The sequence below is a fragment of the Bolinopsis microptera genome, chromosome 4 (genome assembly GCF_026151205.1).
Source record: "Bolinopsis microptera isolate Bmic1 chromosome 4, MBARI_Bmic_1.0, whole genome shotgun sequence".
NCBI lineage: Eukaryota > Metazoa > Ctenophora > Tentaculata > Lobata > Bolinopsidae > Bolinopsis > Bolinopsis microptera.
The window spans coordinates 9,706,185-9,728,976 of NC_087075.1; the positions used below are offsets into that span (position 1 = coordinate 9,706,185).

At 36.6% G+C, this 22,792-nt stretch overlaps 1 protein-coding gene across 7 annotated transcripts in view; it reads left to right on the forward strand.

Moving 5' to 3' along the window:
• The window catches only part of LOC134814053 (neo-calmodulin-like), a 69,025-nt gene that overhangs the window by 43,320 nt on the left and 2,913 nt on the right, over window positions 1-22,792 (forward strand). For 4 of the 7 annotated variants that reach the window (XM_063822046.1, XM_063822049.1, XM_063822048.1 and 1 more), the window contains 3 exons: window positions 452-533; window positions 1,261-1,347; window positions 22,625-22,762. In XM_063822046.1, coding sequence (XP_063678116.1) covers window positions 452-533; window positions 1,261-1,347; window positions 22,625-22,762 — 307 coding nt within the window. Of the gene's footprint in view, window positions 1-451; window positions 534-1,260; window positions 1,348-9,566; window positions 10,294-22,127; window positions 22,470-22,624; window positions 22,763-22,792 lie in introns of those variants that run through there. The other 3 variants (XM_063822050.1, XM_063822052.1, XM_063822051.1) reach the window with 3 other exon arrangements.

The window sequence follows — 22,792 nt, forward strand, 5'->3', positions numbered from 1 at the left end:
ATCTGCAGACACTAAATTATTCCCCTTGAACCAAGATCGAGACGCACATACTGTCATCAAACGTGAAAGTTAATCTTAGTGACAAAACTTCATCGTCAAAACACGTTATATCAGGAACACAAAAATAAATATTTCTATACTCATTACTTCACAACATCATACATAACGTTATAATATCTCCTAATTTGTCATTTTCAAATATGCAATACGTTTTTAACTCCTATTCAACTCCACAGTACAATACTACTTAATTAATCAATATATTAGTTAATAAGTTGGTTAATTTCATAATTCATCCCGCATCTATATCTCCAAAATATCATTAGTTAATTGCTTAATAAACTATTTATTTAATTACTTAATAAATATCTTAATCAATTTCTTAATTAATTACCTATTTTATTAATTGATTGATCAATTAATAACTCAATTAACACATCTTCTCTCTCAGAACCCAACATGTAACAGTATGGGAGTACAGAAAGCTAAGAAACCAGACGTTTCAGCAAGAGAGGCCTTTAAAATGTACATGAGTAGGTCGCTTTATTATTTTTTATTAATAATAAAATACATTTTTTATATTTTATAATTATAATATTCTTTGCTATCTTTTATTTATATTTGGATAGCCTTTAATATCTTTCATAAATGAACAAAAATCTTGACAATTTTTAATCTATAAAACAATTTATCTTGACAAATCAAAATTATTTTGAAAAATCTTTATATGTGCCACAGTCCACTATGTTCCCAAATCAGACTTCGCCATGCAATTCTCAGTCCACAAATAAATTGTCACACAGCACATGAATAAATTCATTATTTTACAGCAAATTAAATTGAGAGATTTTCATGTGCGATGATATGATGGTTATATATATATATTAACCTTGAATGCATGGACACTGGACAGAGCATCTTGCTATAACCTGATTGATTAATTTTACACAAAATCCATTGCTTTAATTTGTATCGCTTTAAATTAAATTACTTTCCATCAGAGTAACCTGAAAATAGGTAGAGACCTGAAAAGGTCAGATTTCACATAATCTACATAATATTTCACAAATCACATGTAATCTTACTGATTTCAGTAGCAAAACAACAAAAAATATCAAATCTGAATATAACAATATGACGATTAGTGATAACTAGTATCCCATTATTTTTAAACATTTGTCCTCCTCCTTAAGTAAAGATAACTATTAATACTAATAAGATAATTGACGACTAATGATGCTAATTGTTTCCTCTCCTCAGCAAGTGAAGGATTAATAGATGTGGACGCCTTATCATCTGAGCAAAGGAAAGAATTCCTCAGCTACATAACCGTTTCTCAGATTGAAAGTAAGTTAATTAATTAAATATTTGCTTAGTTAAATACGTTAAGTCAGTTGATTTGTTAAACACAGACAACTTACGGTTAATTTTAGTATAACGTTTTTCCTTTTTTAAATAAAGAAGGGCCAGTTGGTAATCTAGCTAGCCACACTTGGGGCACACCTGTGGCAAATACAGTTGTATTTGCCCCGACTATGCCCCAAGTGTGCCCAAAGTAACGTTTTTTCCCCAAGTGTGCCCCAAGTGTGCCCCAGGTGTGACCCAAGTGTGCCTAGCTAGATTACCTAAATCCCAGAAGGGACCATCAGAAGGGACTATGCCCCAAGTGTGCCCAAAGTAACTTTTTTCCCCAAGTGTGCCCCAAGTGTGCCCCAGGTGTGACCCTGTGACCCAGGTGTGCCCCAAGTGTGCCCAAAGTGTGCCTAGCTAGATTACCTAAATCCCAGAAGGGACCATCACAAGGGATCATCACCCTCTACTCAGCTTCTGAGTAGCAGTGTCATTGTATCAGGTGTTAAACTAAATAAAAATTACCGTATAACTAAATATTAGTATTATAACCTTAAATTCAATAACATGCTAATAACAGTTCTGTAGATTCGCCATTAGGTTAGGTTTAACTTCAGTACAAAGTTAAACACTCGTAAAATTATAGCGACATAAAAGAGTTTCAAGAGATTCTTATTTCTTGACGGTAGATCACCTGACTGATTTCATGAAAACAATGACAACTAAAATATTACTACAACACATTTACTACTTCAATTCTATACCTACAAACAAAAATGAACGCCAAATTTACTACCAACACATAAAAATGTTATGCTTACTTACTGTAACAAACAAACAAAAACTGATTATCACTGATATAATTTTTCAACTACTCGACTGCTGCAGTTGTCTATTCACTAATTATGGATATATTCACTATTCACTAATTATAAATATACAAACAATAATATAAGATCATGTTTGAACCACTAAATAGCACAAAGTAAATAAATACATTTTTTACGGAATCGCCACCTGCTTTAAATAATTTAATCAATCGCACTTTCGTATGCGCGCTGTTAAACTCAATTTACCTTTTAATTAATACAGCATGACTTCGTTTTCGTACCGTTGGTATTTGTTGATCGGCTAGTATAGTGATCTCCGCACAATTGTTTTATCTGGCCCATTTTAGGCTGTTACCTCGTATTATTACCTGGCTAAATGGGTATACTACTACTACTACTGTGTCGGAACTAAGTCCGATCTACGCCAGATAACCCCCTCCATATATCCCTGTGTGGGTAGATGGCGTGTTAAAGTATTAAGTAGTAATAACACGGCTAACGTTGCAAAGCTGAAAACGATCCTAAAAAATACCAACGGTTTAATGCAATCCTGATAAGGTTCCGATAATCATTACGTGACCAACCTGCCTCCGCAAAGTTACCCCCTCCGCAAAGTTATACCTGATATATAACGTGAGCTACTCGTTAGTCTCTCAACTCTAGAAAATAGATCAAACGAAAAGTTGTAATAATCCCACAACTATAACAAGCCCGGCAGGTGTTCATCATATCTTGTATCAGCTAATAGCAAGGCTCCAGTTTCTGAACCAACCAATCAGAAACCGAGAAGTATACCACGTGATTAACTGTATTATGAGCTGTAAAAGCCTTGTATGTATTTATAGTTTGGCAATAATATCTATCAATATGTTTTGATCGTTTAACGAGTATAGAGTAAGAGGATCTATATAATACGAGCCTGAGATTTTTAACACTCTGGCCCAATGAAGTAGGTTATCCAGTATTAAGGGTGTTATAAAGTACTGGTATTAAGGTCCGGTGATGTTAGGAGAGCTAATTTCGGTGGAGGTGATTGAATGGAGGGATCCCATGAGATGGTATACCCTGATGTACTGTATTGGTGGTTAGATGGGACAGCAGGTGTTCTTTTCTCTTGTCTGCGGTGGTTTTGTGTGTGTTATTCATTTGTCCGGTTGTTGTAATACTTTGAACAAATGCTCGGTTGTTGTCGAAAACAATCTGTAGATCATTACAGATTTACAGGATTGCCATCTTTCATTGTATTGATTGGTATATGTTTGTAAACTTGTTGATTTCGAAGATGTGTTTTATAACGTACGTATTATTCAAAGCTGCGGTAAAGTAAAGTAATTTTACAATGTGATAAACAGGCGAATAATATTTCCGCTTTTCTCTCTCATATCTTGACAGCTTAGTAAAACAGCTGCTTCTCTAAACTCGTTTACTGCACATCTAGATGGTCTGTCACCTCCTCTCTCTCTTTCTTTAAACTAGCTGTCTTTCTGAGGCCGTGATATTGTGTTTAGTTTGAATCGCAAGCTTTGTCTTTAAACTTTGTTCTTCTGTCCGTGAACTCTTGTTTAATTTGAATAGTGAATTGTTTCTTTAAACTTTGTTTTTCTGACTGCGAAATTATGTTTAGTTTGAATCGCAAGCTTTGTCTTTAAACTTTGTTCTTCTGTCCGTGAACTCTTGTTTAGTTTGAATAGTGAATTGTTTCTTTAAACTTTGTTTTTCTGACTGTGAAATTATGTTTAGTTTGAATCGTGAGCTTTGTCTTTAAACTTTGTTTTTGTGTCCATGAAATCTTGTTTAGTTTGAATCATGATCTCTAAACTCACTGGCTTTTTATTTACTGGACTATGAAACAACATCTTGAACGTATAGGCTGGACTCTGGAGCAACTTTACCCTCAACATAACGTACCTGTATAATATAATCTATAGGAAGGTATACTTAAGTAACCCATTCCCCCGACAACAATGTCTCTTATTTGCTAATAACGATCACTAAAAGTTGGCAATATCAACGCCTCTCAGACATACCGACAGTATTTGGGGTAATTTCTGATATCAAAGTGAAGGCGACCTCCTCATTCATCGTATTATCCCTTCTCCTATCCCTGAAGATATGATCACGTTGTTTTGGTTACCAGGGGCTTTGTTATTTTCAAAATTACCCTCGTCTCCGGATTCACAGACCGAGTCTTCCATTTCACAATGATGGTGGTATATATAATATACTGCCCTCATATAAAGTTATATTTGATTTCAAATATAAATTCTGTTCATAGCACCGAGTTTTAAATATCTTCCTCGGGCGTTCACCACTTCTTTTATGATATTGGCATGACCCCAAAACCAACGCCCGTAATATTGAGGTAGTTTTCTAATCTTGACTTCGTTTAAATCCACCTTAACGTTTGAAAGATTAAGGTTTGCTCTTTAACCGAGCTGGCGTCCATTTAAGTTAATATTTCCATCGAATTAAAGTTGAAGCTTTTATTCCTTTCTCGATTACAGCATCCCTCTTAAACATTTGAACTCTTACCAAAATCGCGACTCGGTCTGAGAGGTTGCAGTGGTTGTCAAGCTTACACTTTTCTACCGGGGAACAGCTCTTCAACGTTTGGTTAAATAAATGATCAATTTAGTACTAGTGCCGAGACTGGTCGTATCTACTAACCAATTAAACGGCTTGACTGGGAGTCTATAATTTGACTACTTTGATTTGTTCCCCTCCCCCTATTAACCCTCCGTATAACATTACCAGAGCTTGGTTAGTCCTTACGGTCACTCCTGGTTTGGTATTATTTAGAATTTTTCGTTTGAGGCGTCCTCCTTTTTCATTTGTTATGTTGATAAGGATCACTGTCTCCTTTATAATCCTTTACTAATTGCACTAATTAATATTAAACTAATTTCATTAATTGTACTAATTGTACTAATTGCACTAATGATGTCGTTGACATGATGTAGCACACGTGAACAACTCCTTCACTACATATAAATAGATTCCCCGTTATTATCCGGCTTCTATAAAGTGTAAAATATTTTGAAGATGGTATGAGATGTTTTAATCAAAATGATCGTCCTCATTATCTCGTACGCTACTATACAGGACAAGGTCGCGCCCTGTACTTATCATATACTATTTTAGTTCCTGGAACCAGATCAAATTAACTCAATTATCCCAAGATATACTCATATTTATAGCAGATATGTTCTTTAAATAAACTGAATTATCCCAAGATATACTCATATTTATAGCAGATATATTCCTTTATTTTAACTAATTCTCATAGTGTCTCTTTAGTAGTGCAATGTTAATTGCATGTGTCAGTTGTAGAGACCCACACCAGAACCAGCTGCTGTACTTAGCGGCCGTATTGTTTGCTGTGCACAGTTACAAATCTGTGTGTGTTAGGACCATGGCTGATTGCGTATTTTAGAGCATCTGTTCTTGATGAGGTGTGTTGTGTACTGTTAGGGATTGGTACCTGCTGCCATTAATATAAGGTCCACTTTTTTAAGAGTATTAGTTTTCTTGTGTGAAGCTTATCAGGCCATGGGTGAAGGTGATACCCTGCACTTGTGGTGCAGTCTTATTGACTGGACAATCCCTTCACGATTACAGATGTGGAGTGGGGAGGTGAAACATATTTTTGTAACAAGTGACAGCGATTAAACAATCAGCTTACACTGTTGACCAATAAAATCCCAGAGTAACTGTCACGTGTCACAAAAAAAGGTTTCATCTCCACACCAGTATCCATATCTCAGCCGTTTCAAGACCATTTTTGAAATTTTGATTCATTTTTTCCAAATATTGAAACCTAATCAGACCTTTATGAAAACAACAGTTGTTTAAATAAGGTTCCCAATTACATCTTCACAAGCTGAAGTAGCTTATACTTGTATATCGTTCCAATCTTAGGAAAACCTTCTAGAACCTTCTAGAACCATTCTGACAGTTATAATTAAGTATTAATTAATCAAATCAGTTATAATACTTAAACAAACTATAAACACTTAACAGCTAGCACGTACGTGCTCAACCAAATCAATTTGATTTGATATCCCATTTCCGATTTGTTTGCTTACTTGATGTCTGAACTCTCGATTAGAATTGATTTGGTGTAGTCACTGCATTGGCTTAATCAAACATTTGATACTTTTATAGATTTCACCGATTTCTTTGCTCTTTTGCCCGACCATCTTTCCCAGTAAGTTTGAAAAAAGGGCCGAACCTTAAATTTGATAAGAATTTGTAACTTCTTATATTAATCGAATATAAGTTTTTAGCTTCGCACACATACCATTTCATAGTCAAAAAGGAAAAAAACCTGTGAAGGTTATTATAGTCACGCTGCTATTGCATTCTAAACTATCCCCAATTCTCACGTTCTAGAGCTTCTGCAGGCTTCTGATAAGAAACCTGACGAAATCTCTGATTAATTGTAAACTATCTTACCATGCTGACGTAGCCGCCGGGTTACGGGTAGCCGTTATATATCGTGGTCCGATTGTTTCATTGCGTCTTAATATAAGGTAATATCATCATGGTAACATAACCATATAAAGATATACCTAAGGTATGTTTCCCTCTTACGTAGTCGTGCCCAGAGAGGCCTGATATATATCCACAGTACCCAGTCACGTACTTAGTCACGTACCACGTACCACGTACCACCCAGTATACCTCTATATGAACCTTATACCTAATGTCAATGTTATACTTCATGCTTCGTTTTCATCAGTAACACTTAATGTTGAATCTTACGACTCTTTCTCCGTCTTTAATATCATCATGTATTTGTTCATCATTAATTTGTATACTTAGACTATAATTCAAGCTTATTATTATTTGAGAAACATGCAGTATTTCATCTGTTCAGATGATGTCATGAGTGTCCTTTTTGCCTCTCTCGTCGAAGTCTTTTTAACAGCAATCTCCATCTTTGTTAAAGTTTAACCGAAACAATCACACCAAGTTAACACTGATAAGTGTGATAAACATCACGTCATTTGAGCGTCGCTGACGTCATAACCATGAAAATGTGGACTCCGCCCAAGTGCAAATTCCAATTACAAAAGTCTTGTGGAAAGGAGCATGAATCGTTTACCTCGATTCGCACTTTTCGCAAAATTTTGCCGCACTTACATGTTGTTTCTGCTTACTGGGCACTGTAAATTTAACTACCATCTTAACAAGTTTAAGATGGGCCGTTCCCCTGACTTCTGTAGGTCTATTTTACCCATATATAACAAGTTTAAGCCGACAACAATCCGGATTGTTGTCGGCTTAATGTTTTGGGGCCCCAAAACTTTTCCAGGCTGCCTCATGGAAGAAGAGATAATTAATAACTTTATTGGTCAATTCCCAAACGTGGAGGCTACTTTGACTCCTGTGGAAAATTCACCAACAAATGTGGAAAAAACTAAAAGTTCAACTTTTATATTCCACTTGCATAACTGAATATCATGTATGTAATGAATTATTCTATTAGAGACACTCCCCTTACTGCAAGGGGCTTTCAATCAAATCAAATCAAATCAAATCAAAATCATACCTGGAATACCCTTTATTTCGAACAGCTGTTAATATCAACAAGTGCTGTAATGCAGCACTGTTTGGGTTTTCTTTTGGCTCTCGTCCCCAGTCCGTGCCTGTCAACCCATTCTAAACTTAAACAGCAACTCTACGTCACCCTGACATCTTCTACTTTTATTTCACATTAACCTGTATGTTTTAACATTTTACCTTTCAAGGGTTCATTTTGAAACCTCATGTTGAGTAGAGACATGACGCAGGATGACGTCATACTTGGTATAAAATATCAGGGTATAATACCTTGATTAACAATCGGGTGAGCGATTGTCTGTACCGGCTCACTTATAATGCGGGGGACAGTTTAGTCGCATTTAGTCGCATTTAGTCGCATTGTTCAGATCCTGATTTTTTGCCTTGTATGGTCACTCAAACTTACCGGCTTGAAAATGAGGTTTAAAACTTGTTGAAGGCGATATTTTGATGCCATACAGTTTAAAAGACCTCACTTTGTTGGATTTCATTGTAATATTTTATCAGTTCGACTGTTCTCGTTTTAACTTTTGAAATGTTCATCAGTTGCTAGGTCCCCGTGTGTCAAGCTGGACAGTAGGGTGCACTATTTTCCTCCTCCGACATGTTTAACTGCCAGTTGTCACACTTCGTCTGTCACAATAGTCAGTTGTCACACTTCAAATGTCACAATAGTCAGTTGTCACACTTCAAATGTTACAATAGTCAGTTGTCACACTTCGTCTGTCACAATAGTCCGTTGTCACACTTCAAATGTCACAATAGTCAGTTGTCACACTTCGTCTGTCACAATAGTCAGTTGTCACACTTCAAATGTCACAATAGTCAGTTGTCACACTTCGTCTGTCACAATAGTCAGTTGTCACACTTCGTCTGTCACAATAGTCAGTTGTCACACTTCAAATGTTACAATAGTCAGTTGTCACACTTCAAATGTCACAATAGTCAGTTGTCACACTTCAAATGTCACAATAGTCAGTTGTCACACTTCAAATGTTACAATAGTCAGTTGTCACACTTCAAATGTTACAATGTGACTATCTGATATCTATCAGATCTATCTTTTAGCTTCGTGAATAATTCTCACAGCGGTATAAAGTCACGTTTGGATGCCATACATGAGTATATTCCCAGCCGTCCTGTTGGTGCTCTTTCTGGGGACACTTCTTCACGCCTGTCGTGTCTTTCGAAGTTTCGAGTTTACTAACCAGTAACCGCATATACGAGCAATTTGGCGTCCTTTTAGAAGTCACGGGTGCAGTTATCTTCTTCTTCTATTTTAACAGTTATCGATAAAGTTTCTGTTTCAAACTCTTGTGTGAAAATAAAGTTCTAAGCCGCTGTTTCCTTGGTGCTTCACAAGTTATAGTCTAATTTCCAGGCTGAACACTTCTGAGCTTCCCTCACACCGGTGCTATCCTGTGTTATTGAATTAGTACCCAGTAAGACTTGATTAGGAGGAAAAGTAGTATAGAATAAAGGATTATTGTTTATTGTTTGTCACACGGTGTTAAATATTCAAACTTTTGAAGATTCTGTGTTTCTTAAATTAGTACTTAATAAGAGTTGTTTTAGAGAGGATAGCTTTAAATATACTGTTATTAATGTTTAGATGCTCAAAGGTTTCTAGATTCCCATAATTTTGAGGTTGCTTGCAGTCGTAATTTTTCCCATGTTACAAACTGCATTTACCAAACGTTTTCCCTCATGAACGACTTACTATCATAGTTTCATTGTGCAGCTTGTAGGAAAATTAGTATTCGGTATTGAAATTGGAGGTTTGTTATATTATGTTGTAGTCGCCAGATTTGTATTTTATCGTTTTTGAAATCATAAAAGACACGTTTTGCTTTGTAAAACAGGGATTGGAATCATACCGATATCCTATAACTATAAGAATATACAATTTACGCTTAAATAATGGCTATTAATTTACTTAAATCTTCATTTAAGGTTTATTTCCGGTTATTTGTTAACCATTTAATAAAATATTTTGAGAAATAGGTTCCTGACGTAAGTAGCTACGTAAAGTAAAACTATTATACCTTTTAGATATAAGCTGGTTGGCTGCTTTATTCAAGCATTTAAGCTAATAAGGAATCAAAGTAATGCCAATACTTCCTTTTATTCGAATATTTAAGCGCTGCTGTAAATGATTTGTTATAAATCATATCATGACTGGGATATGCGAGTCACCAAAGGGCAAAGTCCGAGTCAAACTTTCTGAATAGCAACTCTCAACTTATTTTGTAGTTACTTGTTTGTTCCCTTCAAGTTCAATTGTTTTGTTTTAATCCCATTTATTATTTATATGAATATAAAGTTCTTAGCTGCTGTTTTCTTACTTGGCGATTCATACCTCTTCTATCTTCAGTGAAAATGTTATTCGTTGACTTTTTCATCATTGAAATGGTGGTTGTTATAGAAACGAGTAACCAATAAAAAGATAGATCATAGATGTCATAGTAACCAGTAATCACTAGAATGATGAGGGAACGCAAACTATCAGGCAGCTGCTGTGACAGAAACGATCTCATCGCCCAGATACGTAAGTATAATATCTCTATAGACCTGTTATTTGAGACGTGCTATCAGCTTATCTTATCTGGAAAGTGCTATCGTTCCGATAAGATTCCAACAATACACCTTGATCATACGATTACTTTCGACTGATACCGACGTAACTTCGGGGGCAGATGTCCAGTAACATGTACATTTCCACCAACTATACAACCCACTGATTTGATCGATTGTTTGCCCCTGCTTCCGTGTTGACGTATGGGTATACTAAAACTGTCTTTACCTTCTCTACTATTTCTTTAAAATCTGCTACAAAGTCTCAGGATAATGACGATATAGTCGGTTGTAAATCTTCTTACCGGCTCTCATCGTGTGTGTCATTGTCAGTTGGTCATGACAACTTGTTGAATATCCGGCAATTTTTTACTATTAATAGATTGATGAACAGATTTAGGAACTGTAAGGAAGCCTTACCACTTATATTGTTTTATCAAACTAAGTAATTTATTTATTACTTGATCAAATTTATTGAGAATTAAGGTTACAGTACTTGTAGTTGTTAACGGTCAACGACAAAGAAAAAAAGTGTACATTAATCTCAGTAAACTGTTTCGTTTGTGACACTTAAGCACAACTACATTATTATTTGTTACACGTTAATACAAGTACATTATTATTTGTTACACTTTAATACAACTATACATTATTATTTGTGACACTTTAATGCAAATACATTAGTATCTGTCACACTTGAATACAAATACAATAGCATCTGGAGGTCTCACGCTGTAAATCAATAAATTAACAATCATCACGTAAATTAACGCTAATTAACTATCACCAAGTATTTATTGTCGGCATCTTAGAAAATTAATGGAAATAGTCTCAGGACGAATCAGTTACGCTAAACCGCTACAGCGCTATTTTATACAACACATACGGTAACACACCGATTTACCAACAAATACCACGGCCCTTTATCTCCAAATAGACCTCAACACAGATAATATGACCAACTTTAAACCCCGATTTACCACGGGTATTTACCACGTGTTCAACTGCACGTGGGCAGTATAAAATACTAACGCTTCACCGTGTACCACACACACTGTAGTAAGTACTAAGAACATGTTCTCTACATTAAGCGCTCGGAGGAATAGTCTATTATAATTTTTACACTTTTGATGCTTCACTTTTGTTGAGAATCAGTAGCGTTATAGATTCGTCCGCGATTGTTTGAGTGAGAATAGTCCGGGTTGTTTGAGTGAGAATTGTCCGGGTTGTTTGAGTGAGAATAGTCCGGATTGTTTGAGTGAGAATAGTCCGGGTTGTTTGAGTGAGAATAGTCCGGGTTGTTTGAGTGAGAATATTCCGGGTTGTTTGAGTGAGAATAGTCCGGGTTGTTTGAGTGAGAATAGTCCGGGTTGTTTGAGTGAGAATAGTCCGGGTTGTTTGAGTGAGAATAGTTCGGGTTGTTTGAGTGAGAATAGTCCGGGTTGTTTGAGTGAGAATAGTCCGGGTTGTTTGAGTGAGAATAGTCCGGGTTGTTAGAGTGAGAGTAGTCCGGGTTGTTTGAGTGAGAATAGTCCGGGTTGTTAGAGTGAGAATAGTCCGGGTTGTTTGAGTGAGAATAGTCCGGGTTGTTTGAGTGAGAATAGTCCGGGTTGTTTGAGTGAGAATATTCCGGGTTGTTTGAGTGAGAATAGTCCGGGTTGTTTGAGTGAGAATAGTCCGGGTTGTTTGAGTGAGAATATTCCGGTTTTTGAGTGAGAATAGTCCGGGTTGTTTGAGTGAGAATAGTCCGGGTTGTTTGAGTGAGAATAGTCCGGGTTGTTTGAGTGAGAATAGTCCGGGTTGTTTGAGTGAGAATAGTCCGGGTTGTTTGAGTGAGAATAGTCCGGGTTGTTTGAGTGAGAATAGTCCGGGTTGTTTGAGTGAGAATAGTCCGGGTTGTTTGAGTGAGAATATTCCGGGTTGTTTGAGTGAGAATAGTCCGGGTTGTTTGAGTGAGAATATACCGGGTTGTTTGAGTGAGAATAGTCCGGTTTGTTTGAGTGAGAATAGTCCGGGTTGTTTGAGTGAGAATAGTCCGGGTTGTTTGAGTGAGAATAGTCCGGTTTGTTTGAGTGAGAATAGTCCGGGTTGTTTGAGTGAGAATATTCCGGGTTGTTTGAGTGAGAATAGTCCGGGTTGTTTGAGTGAGAATAGTCCGGGTTGTTTGAGTGAGAATAGTCCGGGTTGTTTGAGTGAGAATAGTCCGGGTTGTTTGAGTGAGAATAGTCCGGGTTGTTTGAGTGAGAATAGTCCGGGTTGTTTGAGTGAGAATAGTCCGGGTTGTTTGAGTGAGAATAGTCCGGGTTGTTTGAGTGAGAATATTCCGGTTTGTTTGAGTGAGAATAGTCCGGTTTGTTTGAGTGAGAAAAGTCCGGGTTGTTTGAGTGAGAAAAGTCCGGGTTGGTGACTGGGAAGTGGGAATACTTGTGTTTTATTTTGGTATAATTGGTATATCTGTAGATCTTCCAACGTATTGTAGAGATTCTTGTGCTGTTCTATTTGTTGTGATTTTACTTTATGTTGTATTAGGTTATTCGTCATTGTGGTGTGACAGTCAAGTTATTTGCAGTTTATATAGGTGGGATGTGGTAGCTATTTATATTGCGCTGTACCTTACGAGATATATTTAAAAGGTATAACGAAAATCGGTGGTTTTCCGAAAAAATCCCATATTTTTTCGTTCCCAAACATTTAGGTCATATCACCGGAATTTCGTCGAGTATAAATATGTCTCGTAAGGTAATACAGTATGCTGTATACCTATTACAGTATACTATACCTATTAGTATTACTTACTAATAGTTGTTATGTGTTATTTATGAAGTATCTATTACTTCTGATTTGCCAATAAACTATGTATTTCGATCTACTTATTATACCTTTCTGATTTACTTGTGTAAAAGATTAAGTAATTGTGCACTTGTGTTACTCTAACTTTAACGATTTACTTCCTTACTACTCTTGTATGTGATTTGATCGTTGTACGACTTTATATAACACATTATAACCGCAATGTTAGACTAAATTAAGTATTAACCTACGACATTCATGCGTTGGAACAATACGGCCTACGGGAGAGGAAACAAGTGAGGGAGGGGGGTTAATTTTCGTGCTCTATTCAGCTCAGCGGTGCAATTAAATAGTGGTGGGGGGGGCAAAAAAGCAACGAATATTTAGGCGGCAGAGACCTGATCTGTAGGGTTACGTCGCTGGTACAATTATCTATTTAAATATGTAGGTAGTCACTGCTGTGTCACTGCTGTAGTATCCGGATCTATACCTGCTACCTCTAAACATGCTCTTTACACTAGTTTAACACTACTTGTGTCCTTCTAACTCCTCTCTTTCTCTCTCTCTCTCTCTCTCTCTCTCTCTCTCTCTCTCTCTCTCTCTCTCTCTCTCTCTCTCTCTCTCTCTCTCTCTCTCTCTCTTTCTCCTACAGGTCACTCTACTTCCACCTCATTTCACGTATTGGACGTAATATTTGAATATATGTGTCTTCACCAAAATATCCTATATTCGGCCCTGTTAAAATCTCCACGTAAATGGCTGCTGCTCATTAATCCCAACCTCCATCCTAAATACAGCCTCATAAATACAGCAGCTGAACTAAATACAGTGCAGATCCTAGATACGTGTTTGTTATAGACTACATATAATGTTGCTGTTTCCTCTGTGTGTCTTCTGTTGTCACTCTTTAGTTGTTCTGTAGTTATAGTTCAAACTCTTAAAACTCTCTTTTGCTCCAAGATCATATAACACTAAATATTAAAGAATATTAAAGAGTCATATGAAGTATACCTTATCTGATGTAATTTGACCGGACATTTCGTGAACGGAAATACCTCCGAAAGCAAAGTCTGATAAAGAATAATATGCTCATTTGAAACACATATAAACATGTGCTCATATCTTCAGTCTTCACATAGCTAAACAAAAGTAACAGGAGGAAAAGGTCGTACCAATTCACCATGCGTACCGATCAGTGCTATTTACTATATATTATTACAACAAATACTATTTACTATGTACTATATAACTAAATATATATAACAATGATGTTACAGGAGGTACTATTTACATTTACAGCCATTGTAAAGATCAATTATCAATTGTATTTGTCGCATGGTAGCAGGGATGCTGTGTTCACTCGTTATTGTACAGTACAATTGTACTACAACAGTTTCAGTTGTTACTATTCATGTGTCACTTCTTTGTCACTGTTGTGTCACTGTTGTGTCACTGTTGTGTAACTTCTTTGTCATTGTTGTGTCACTGCTACAATACAATTGTTGATGAAACGGGACAGATTGCCACAAATCTCTTGCTTGTTCAGTTGTTTTTGTTAACAGGTTGTTTTTGTTAACAGGTTAATAATAATACTACGATTAAAAAACCGTAAAACCGTTAGTTTTCGCAGAGAATTTCCTTTTCGCGAATTGTTTAGGACCCGAAAATCCGTGAAAATATCTGGTTTCACAGTATTCAATACATCTTGATACTTCAGGAGCTGTTGAGCTGTTTAACAACCTACTGGAGTACTGGTACTGCACCAGTAGGTTGTTAAACAGCAGTCTAACAGAAGTGTACCCCGTCATCCCCTATCTTACACTCGTTAGACACTGAAGTACCTAGTTACATGTGACATGTACTGAAAGTTTCTTTAATAAACAAAGCCTCCCCACGGAAATGTTCCCCGCCCTTTAAACCAGTCCTTAAAACACACACACACACACAGAAAGAGGGACAGAGAGAGGTCCTCATAGGATCCTTTACATAGTCGCACTACTTATAGGTTCAGTATGCTACACACTTATTGTTTTCAGCTACAGCTGCAGAAACTGCTGTCGCATTTCTTTGTTTTTGTTTTCTCTTTCTTTCAGCTTTCTGATCTCGACATCTTGTATGCATGCATGTGTCGAAATGTCTGTTTGTTGATGAGAACTTCAAACAATTCAGCTGTTAGATAACTTATCTAGGAGTTGAATTGTTATTTAGATAAGTTTAAAATCCATTGTAAAGTGTGATTGCTAAACTAGATGATAAACAACAATTAAAACCTTAAGTTTATAGGGAGACCGTGTCCAGAAATGTTTAACAAAAAGCACGGTCATGCAAACTTATATACATACTTATAAGCAGAGGCGGCTATTGAGGGCGTCCAGGCGTCCTTGGACGCCCTAAAATTGTTATCTCCCACGAGCCGCCTCTGCTTATAAGTACAATTAATTGACAAAAAAGTTTTAGCTTTGTAAATTTAATTTTAGTTCCTACCTCAGTTGTCACTGATGATATCATGGTTTTGTATCATGATTGAAACATTTGTCTGACTCAACCGGTCGTTTCAATTTTTATCTAGCTCTCGGCTTGCCGATTGAGCACTGTCAGCAGACGACGCCACCCACAATTTACTTATAAGTACATATACTTATATAGCTTAATTGTTATCAATCTATCAGTGTCAGCTATCTATAATATGTCTATACGTCTCCAACCTTTATAATTACATCCAGCAAGGAAATATCTAAATGTCATATCATATATCTTCATTAGTCAGGGGATATTTTGTCAGATGGATTGAAAGAATTTTTAGTGAATCTACGGTATGTCCGCAGAATAACTCCGAGTAATGAATCGCACAGAAGATCTCAATATATGGCATAAATATAATCATTCTTAACTTTTATTTTGGTGGGACATGCAGCTTGATAAAGAGCATAGACCATGCTCGACCATTTAGTATTGAGTATAGACTATAGACCATACTCAACCATTTAGTATTGAGTATAGACAATACTCAACCATTTAGTATTAAATATAGATCATGCTCAACTGTTTGGACATTAACGTCAAATAACAACATTCAATGACTGGGTGATTATCGGACTTTATTTGAACGGACATTAAAATGAACGCACATTAAAATAAACGCTAGGGCCTCTAGCGTACATGTGACTTTATGTTACGGCAGTTGGCCAAAAGAGGTGCTCATTCCAGTCCAATTAGACAGCACTGCTCTAAGAAGTTGTATCCATATAACTATATTAGTCGAGCCACTGACATTGTTTAATCGTGTTAAAACTTTTGTATAACAAATTATTATTGTTTTATTTCCAACGTTAACTGCATATGTCGTTCGTTGAATGTTAATATAATTCATTCGTCACAATTTGACACATTTATTTTTCGGGCTCTCCTCTCCTCTCTTTGTCAATTTGCCAGTTTGCCATTTTGTCAGTCTATCTTGACGACATACACTTGTATAATAATCGTAAATTTAAGATGAGGCATTGACAAATTGCTTCAGTAGGCTAATATTCAACACTGTTGCCACTACATCTATAAGTTATATTTCTTATTTCCTTTTAAGCAGAATGCAAAAAACACCAACCATTCAATTCAGACCTGAACTTTAATAACCAACAAAATCACTATTATTAGTTATTACGCATAAAAAAATCGTACAATTGCAAAAAATCACTATAAATAACCAGAAATCACGATTATGAGAATGAAAGCAAATTGAGAAGCTCTCTGTACGTCAGGCAACCCCCTCTCTCTCTCTCACTACGCCCACAACCTGTTAAACGACTCCAAAAACCACACCATATTAGAGCAATTCAAGGGTGGATTTTGAATATTCAAGCAATCCAAGAACAAGTATTTGTCTATTCGAGCAATATAAGGTTGGGTATTTACGCACAATAAGGGTAGGTGGGCGTGTAGGTTTAGAGAGAGTGGACACATTGAGTGGGTGTGACGTCACTGTGACGTCACCATGACGTGGCAGCCTGTATGACTATAGAATTGGAAACTTGCAGGGATCTGCGTGACGGAGAGAGGACTACTGCAGTAGCTTTAAGATCTTGCAGTTTTTAGTTTGAAAGCATTTTTAAGGAGAGGGGACTGCTGGAGTAGCTTTAAGATCTTTTATATTTGTTTTAAAGATTTTATAGGGAAGAGGACTACTGCAGTAGCTTTTAGATCTTGCTGTGTTTAGTTTTAAAGATTATTTAGGATCAATAATACAATGCAATCTCACTTTTAGTAGCTCCCACTTTGTGAACATTCAGTAGCTTGTTTATTTCACCAAGCAACACTAATGTAGGTATATCCTATCATCTGAAGCTTGTAGATCCCACCCTCTGAAGCTTGTAGATCCCACCTTCTGAAGCTTGTAGATCCCACCTTCTGAAACTTGTAGATTCCACCTTCTGAAGATTGTAGATTCCACCTTCTGAAGCTTGTAGTTCCCACCTTCTGAAGCTTGTAGATCCCACCTTCTGAAGATTGTAGATTCCACCTTCTGAAGCTTGTAGATCCCACCTTCTGAAGCTTGTAGATTCCACCTTCTGAAGCTTCTCAAGCAACACTAATGTATATCCTATCATCTGAAGCTTGTAGATTCCACCTTCTGAAGCTTGTAGATCCCACCTTCTGAAGCTTGTAGATCCCACCTTCTGAAACTTGTAGATCCCACCTTCTGAAGATTGTAGATTCCACCTTCTGAAGCTTGTAGATCCCACCTTCTGAAGCTTGTAGATTCCACCTTCTGAAGCTTCTCAAGCAACACTAATGTAAATCCTATCATCTGAAGCTTGTAGATTCCACCTTCTGAAGCTTGTAGATCCCACCTTCTGAAGCTTGTAGATTCCACCTTCTGAAGCTTGTAGATTCCACCTTAGATCCCACCTTCTGAAGCTTGTTGATTCCAACTTCTGAAGCTTGTAGATCCCACCTTCTGAAGCTTGTAGATCCCACCAGCTGAAGCTTGTAGGTTCCACCTTCTGAAGCTTGTAGATCCCACCTTCTGAAGCTTGTAGATTCCACCTTAGATCCCACCTTCTGAAGCTTGTAGATTCCACCTTCTGAAGCTTGTAGATTTACCTTCTGAAGCTTATAGATTCCACCTTCTGAAGCTTGTAGATCCCACCTTCTGAAGCTTGTAGATTCCACCTTCTGAAGCTTGTAGATACCACCTTCTGAAGCTTGTAGATCCCACCTTCTGAAGGTTGTAGATCCCACCTTCTGAAACTTGTAAATTCCACCCTCTGAAGTTTGTTAAGCTTGTAGATCCCAACTAGGGTTCACTTTACCGGTATAGAGTTATTTTCACTCAGTGCACCTCACGTTTACTGTAATCGGTTTTCCTGCGGCAGTACTGTCTGAAGTGTAGGTTTAAAGTTTACCGTGTGGTTTTGGGTAAAACACGGCTTCTTCTAGTTGTTGGAAGTGTTAACTTTAGCCGGCTTCATCTCCTCTAGTCCTGGTATTGTCAGTTTCTTGCTGGTGTGGAGTTTGAGGTTGATAATTCTAACGGTATTTATTTTAGAATAGCACGTACGAGGTGGTTTGTGTGAAATTTTCCTACTTTATTTCAGCTATTTGTTGAGTCTTGCATCAGCTGGGTACCTACTCTTGCTTAAATTCACAGTCCGGAATTTTAGGGTAGATAACCACAGACCACTATAATAACGGGGGGAGGTTCAATGAATTCAATTCAGCCTCCATAGTCCATCCTATATATTCCTATATTGTCACTCATGGTTTAGAGTCTGCATTTAGAGTTTTAATTTAGAGACTTTGTGTTAAGTTCGATAATATTAAATCATTTTCCTGGCAAATCATGGTCGGATGAAATTACATAACCGAAATCAAAACTATGCCTTTCATTACATTTACCTACCTAGTTACCGAACTCACGATCCTTCTTAAACTAGGAATTGAATCCGTGATCATCCCGGAATGTTGATTGTGTTTCTCATTTTTACTAGGAATAAGATTCTAATCATAATACACAACAATAATATCATGTTAATACTTTGTTTTGGCGTTTAGGCAGCGTTTTGATTTGCGGCGTTCCGGCAAATTTGGTTTTTGATTTTTATAAACTTTAGATTATTTTACGACAAGCAATTTCAATTTTAACGCACCAATCCATTAGTACTGTTGGAAATAATTTAGTATTAAGAGCAGTGACAATCCCAAAGAATCTGCAAGTTATTAGCTACTGATCAGATCATACTACATAAGAATCCTACATTATACATAATTCATGGTGTAGCCGTGGTAATATACACTATCTCTATAATATATATAATATACATTATACATGTTCCTTATCATCGTTTCTGTTATACAATTTTAATATAGTCACATCACCCAATAACACGTCTCACTCCATAACTATTCAGTGGCCATTCAGTGTATTAAGAATATAAGAACCATATTCAGGCTATGCCTATTCAGTGACTATTCATGACCATTCAGTGACTCAGTGTTTTAAAAATATACGAACCATATCCAGGCTATGACTATTCAGTGACTATTCATGACCATTCAGTGTATTAAAAATATAAGGACCTTATCCAGGCTATGACTATTCAGTGACTATTCATGACCATTCAGTGACTCAGTGTTTTAAAAATATACGAACCATATCCAGGCTATGACTATTCAGTGACTATTCATGACCATTCAGTGTATTAAAAATATAAGAAGCACATTCAGGCTATGACTATTCAGTGACTATGCATGACCATTCAGTGTATTAAAAATATAAGAAGCATATTCACTATTCAGGCTATGACTATTCAGTGACTATTCATGACCATTCAGTGTATTAAAAATATAAGAAGCATATTCAGACTCTCCCATAGTTAACAATACACCATATCCCTGCTCAAGCAATAGACTTGAATTTATTACCCTGGTCCCTGCGTTCAACCTATAATATACTGGTATAATATATGTATATTGTATGTATATTATATATAGTGCTAAACTGATGAGTTTTCTTATATACTGCCGGTCTAATGCAGCGAGGTCACATCTTAGTGCCATACTCTGTGCCACATCTTAGTGCCACACTCTGTGTCACATCTTAGTGCCACATCTTAGTGCCATACTCTGTGCCACATCTTAGTGCCATACTCTGTGTCACATCTTAGTGCCACATCTTAGTGCCATACTCTGTGCCACATCTTAGTGCCATACTCTGGGCCACACTGTGCCAAATCTTAGTACCATACTCTGTGCCACACTGTCACACATCTTAGTGCCACATCTTAGTGCCATACTCTTCAACTTTTCTAAACCTTTAAAGTTACCTTTTATAGTCTCTATCAGTCTATCGTGAAACAGGCTAGTTCATTGTCTTTCCTACTATTGCGCGAAATATTGCAATCGCAGTATATATACAGTTGTACATCTAGATATAGAATAAGAGCAGTTTAGATAATATTATCAACTACCACCAAACATTTGAGGACTGGTGTTGCAATACGATCGACAGTACGTAATTATATCTCCTACTATATACATGGCTGGTAATTGAAGGTTACATATCTTCTGGCGTTCAATGTGTTCAAGTACCAGATGTGTTCCGCGCACTACTCCTGTTTCCCAGTGATAGCTACTTGTCAATCTAGCTGTGTATTAGCTTATAATGATATAGTTCGTTATATATATATATACTATTATATAGTCCACTACTGGATTTGTCAGGGTTTCTTTCCCAGGTTTATAAGTGGATCCTGCACTTACCCTCGTGAAATGTTTGAAGTTAGGTTCTGACACTTGTCAGTTATATATGTTGCTTTGATCTACCCCACACCAGATTATCATATAGCTGATTCCTCCTTCGTAAATTATTTCATTAGGAGTTGTCAAACAAAACATTGGTTATACTGCGTGATTTTGTGGCTTTAACATTTATATCGGGGTCATTACACACTATAACTTCGCGGTGAAGTCTGGTCTGTAGTTCGTGGTAGGATATTATAGCTGCTAATAGTTCTGCTAATGGTTATAGGTTTATAGCAGCTCCAGTTTATTTGTTTCGTGCAGCTTTGAGCAGTTTGGGCTTTTGAAGGTGCTGGTTGTATATTCCTTACACGCGATAATTCAGCTATGTCTTGGTTATAATACCTAATAATATAACCTGATAATACCTGATAATATAACCTGATATAACCTGATAATACCTGATAATACCTGATAATCATTGTCTGACGATGTTATATAACATACAGAATAAGAAACCAGGTGTGGAAAACATGACGTCATAACTTGGCTCGTGTAGGATCTCTAAATAGAGGGTTGTGTTACACTTAATCCTGAAACCTGTGCACTCTACTCGCTAAACACAGCCCCATTCGTTAGAATAATTAGCACGTGTAAGAGACGCGCGCGCACGTGCATATATCCAGGTCGTGGGTATTGGTTACAAGTTAGCACGTGTCAGTATATGACGATTGGGCAATTTGTGGTGCACGACCAGTTTGCATCTTTATAGAGGTTTACAGTGTTAATATGGGGTGGTTTACAGTAAACTGTGGTGCCCGCTTCTATATTTTTTTTTGCTATATGTACTATTTCGGTATTTTGTATTTTCTGAGGTGTCCCAAAGCCTGACATGCCCAGGTTTCAGTGCTTTAGCTTTGAGTATGTTAGTGTAAAAACGTAGTTGATAGTTAAGATAATAAGTAAAACATATTATATATATGGCTCTGCGGTTAATCAACAATCATTCAACACGGAATTATTTATCCAAGTAAAGCAGAAGTTATCATCCAGACAAAATTTAGTGAAATTATGTTGTTTGGTCTGATTATCACCTGTAAAATGTTAACGATCTTCTAATGTTGGTACAAGTAAATATTAACTGGAAGAATCAAGCTACTTGAGCTAAGACTTGATAAGAATCATCTCACAAGTGGTTACAAGAAACTAAGATAATTTTACGTACGTAGATCTTTATTTGTTATTATCAGTTGATCTTTACTCGGTTGAAGTTGGTCGTTACTTGGTTGAAATTAGTCTTCACTTGGTTGAATTTGGTTTTTACTCGGTTGAAGTTAAGCTGTTATCACCCAATTCTACATTTTATTAGCTTGGGTATAATCATTACAACTCGGTAAAACATATACTGGTATTAACTTCATCTATTTTTTGACAAAGTTTGAAATAAAAACTCCGAAACAGTTTTATTAAATTAACAAAGAGATGAAGCAATACATGTATATTTGTATTACTACTAGAACGTTATATAAATTGTAATGACGCGGAACAATGACGATGCCAGACGTTTTAAAATTATGAGAGGAGCTTCAGAAACCGCTATTTTGATCAGACAAAAGGCGATTGACTGTAAGCACATATTAAAACCTTTGGAAATTATCATATCTTTATAATATTAATTGTATACAGACAAGAAAATGGACAAAGTACGAGTAACTAAACAAATTAAAAGCCTACAATTATTTCCGACTAACTGAAGAATAAAACAACCCCAATTATTTCAGATCATTTAGAGAGATTATCGGGCGAAGCAAGATGCGACAGCATGACCTCTCACAACGACTGCAAACGGAAACTCAACAAGATCAGACGTCACGCAAAGGAGCATTTGTCACAGTTTCTTAACGACGATGGTTTTCTGGGTAGGTTACCTCGCTCCTATAATTAGGACG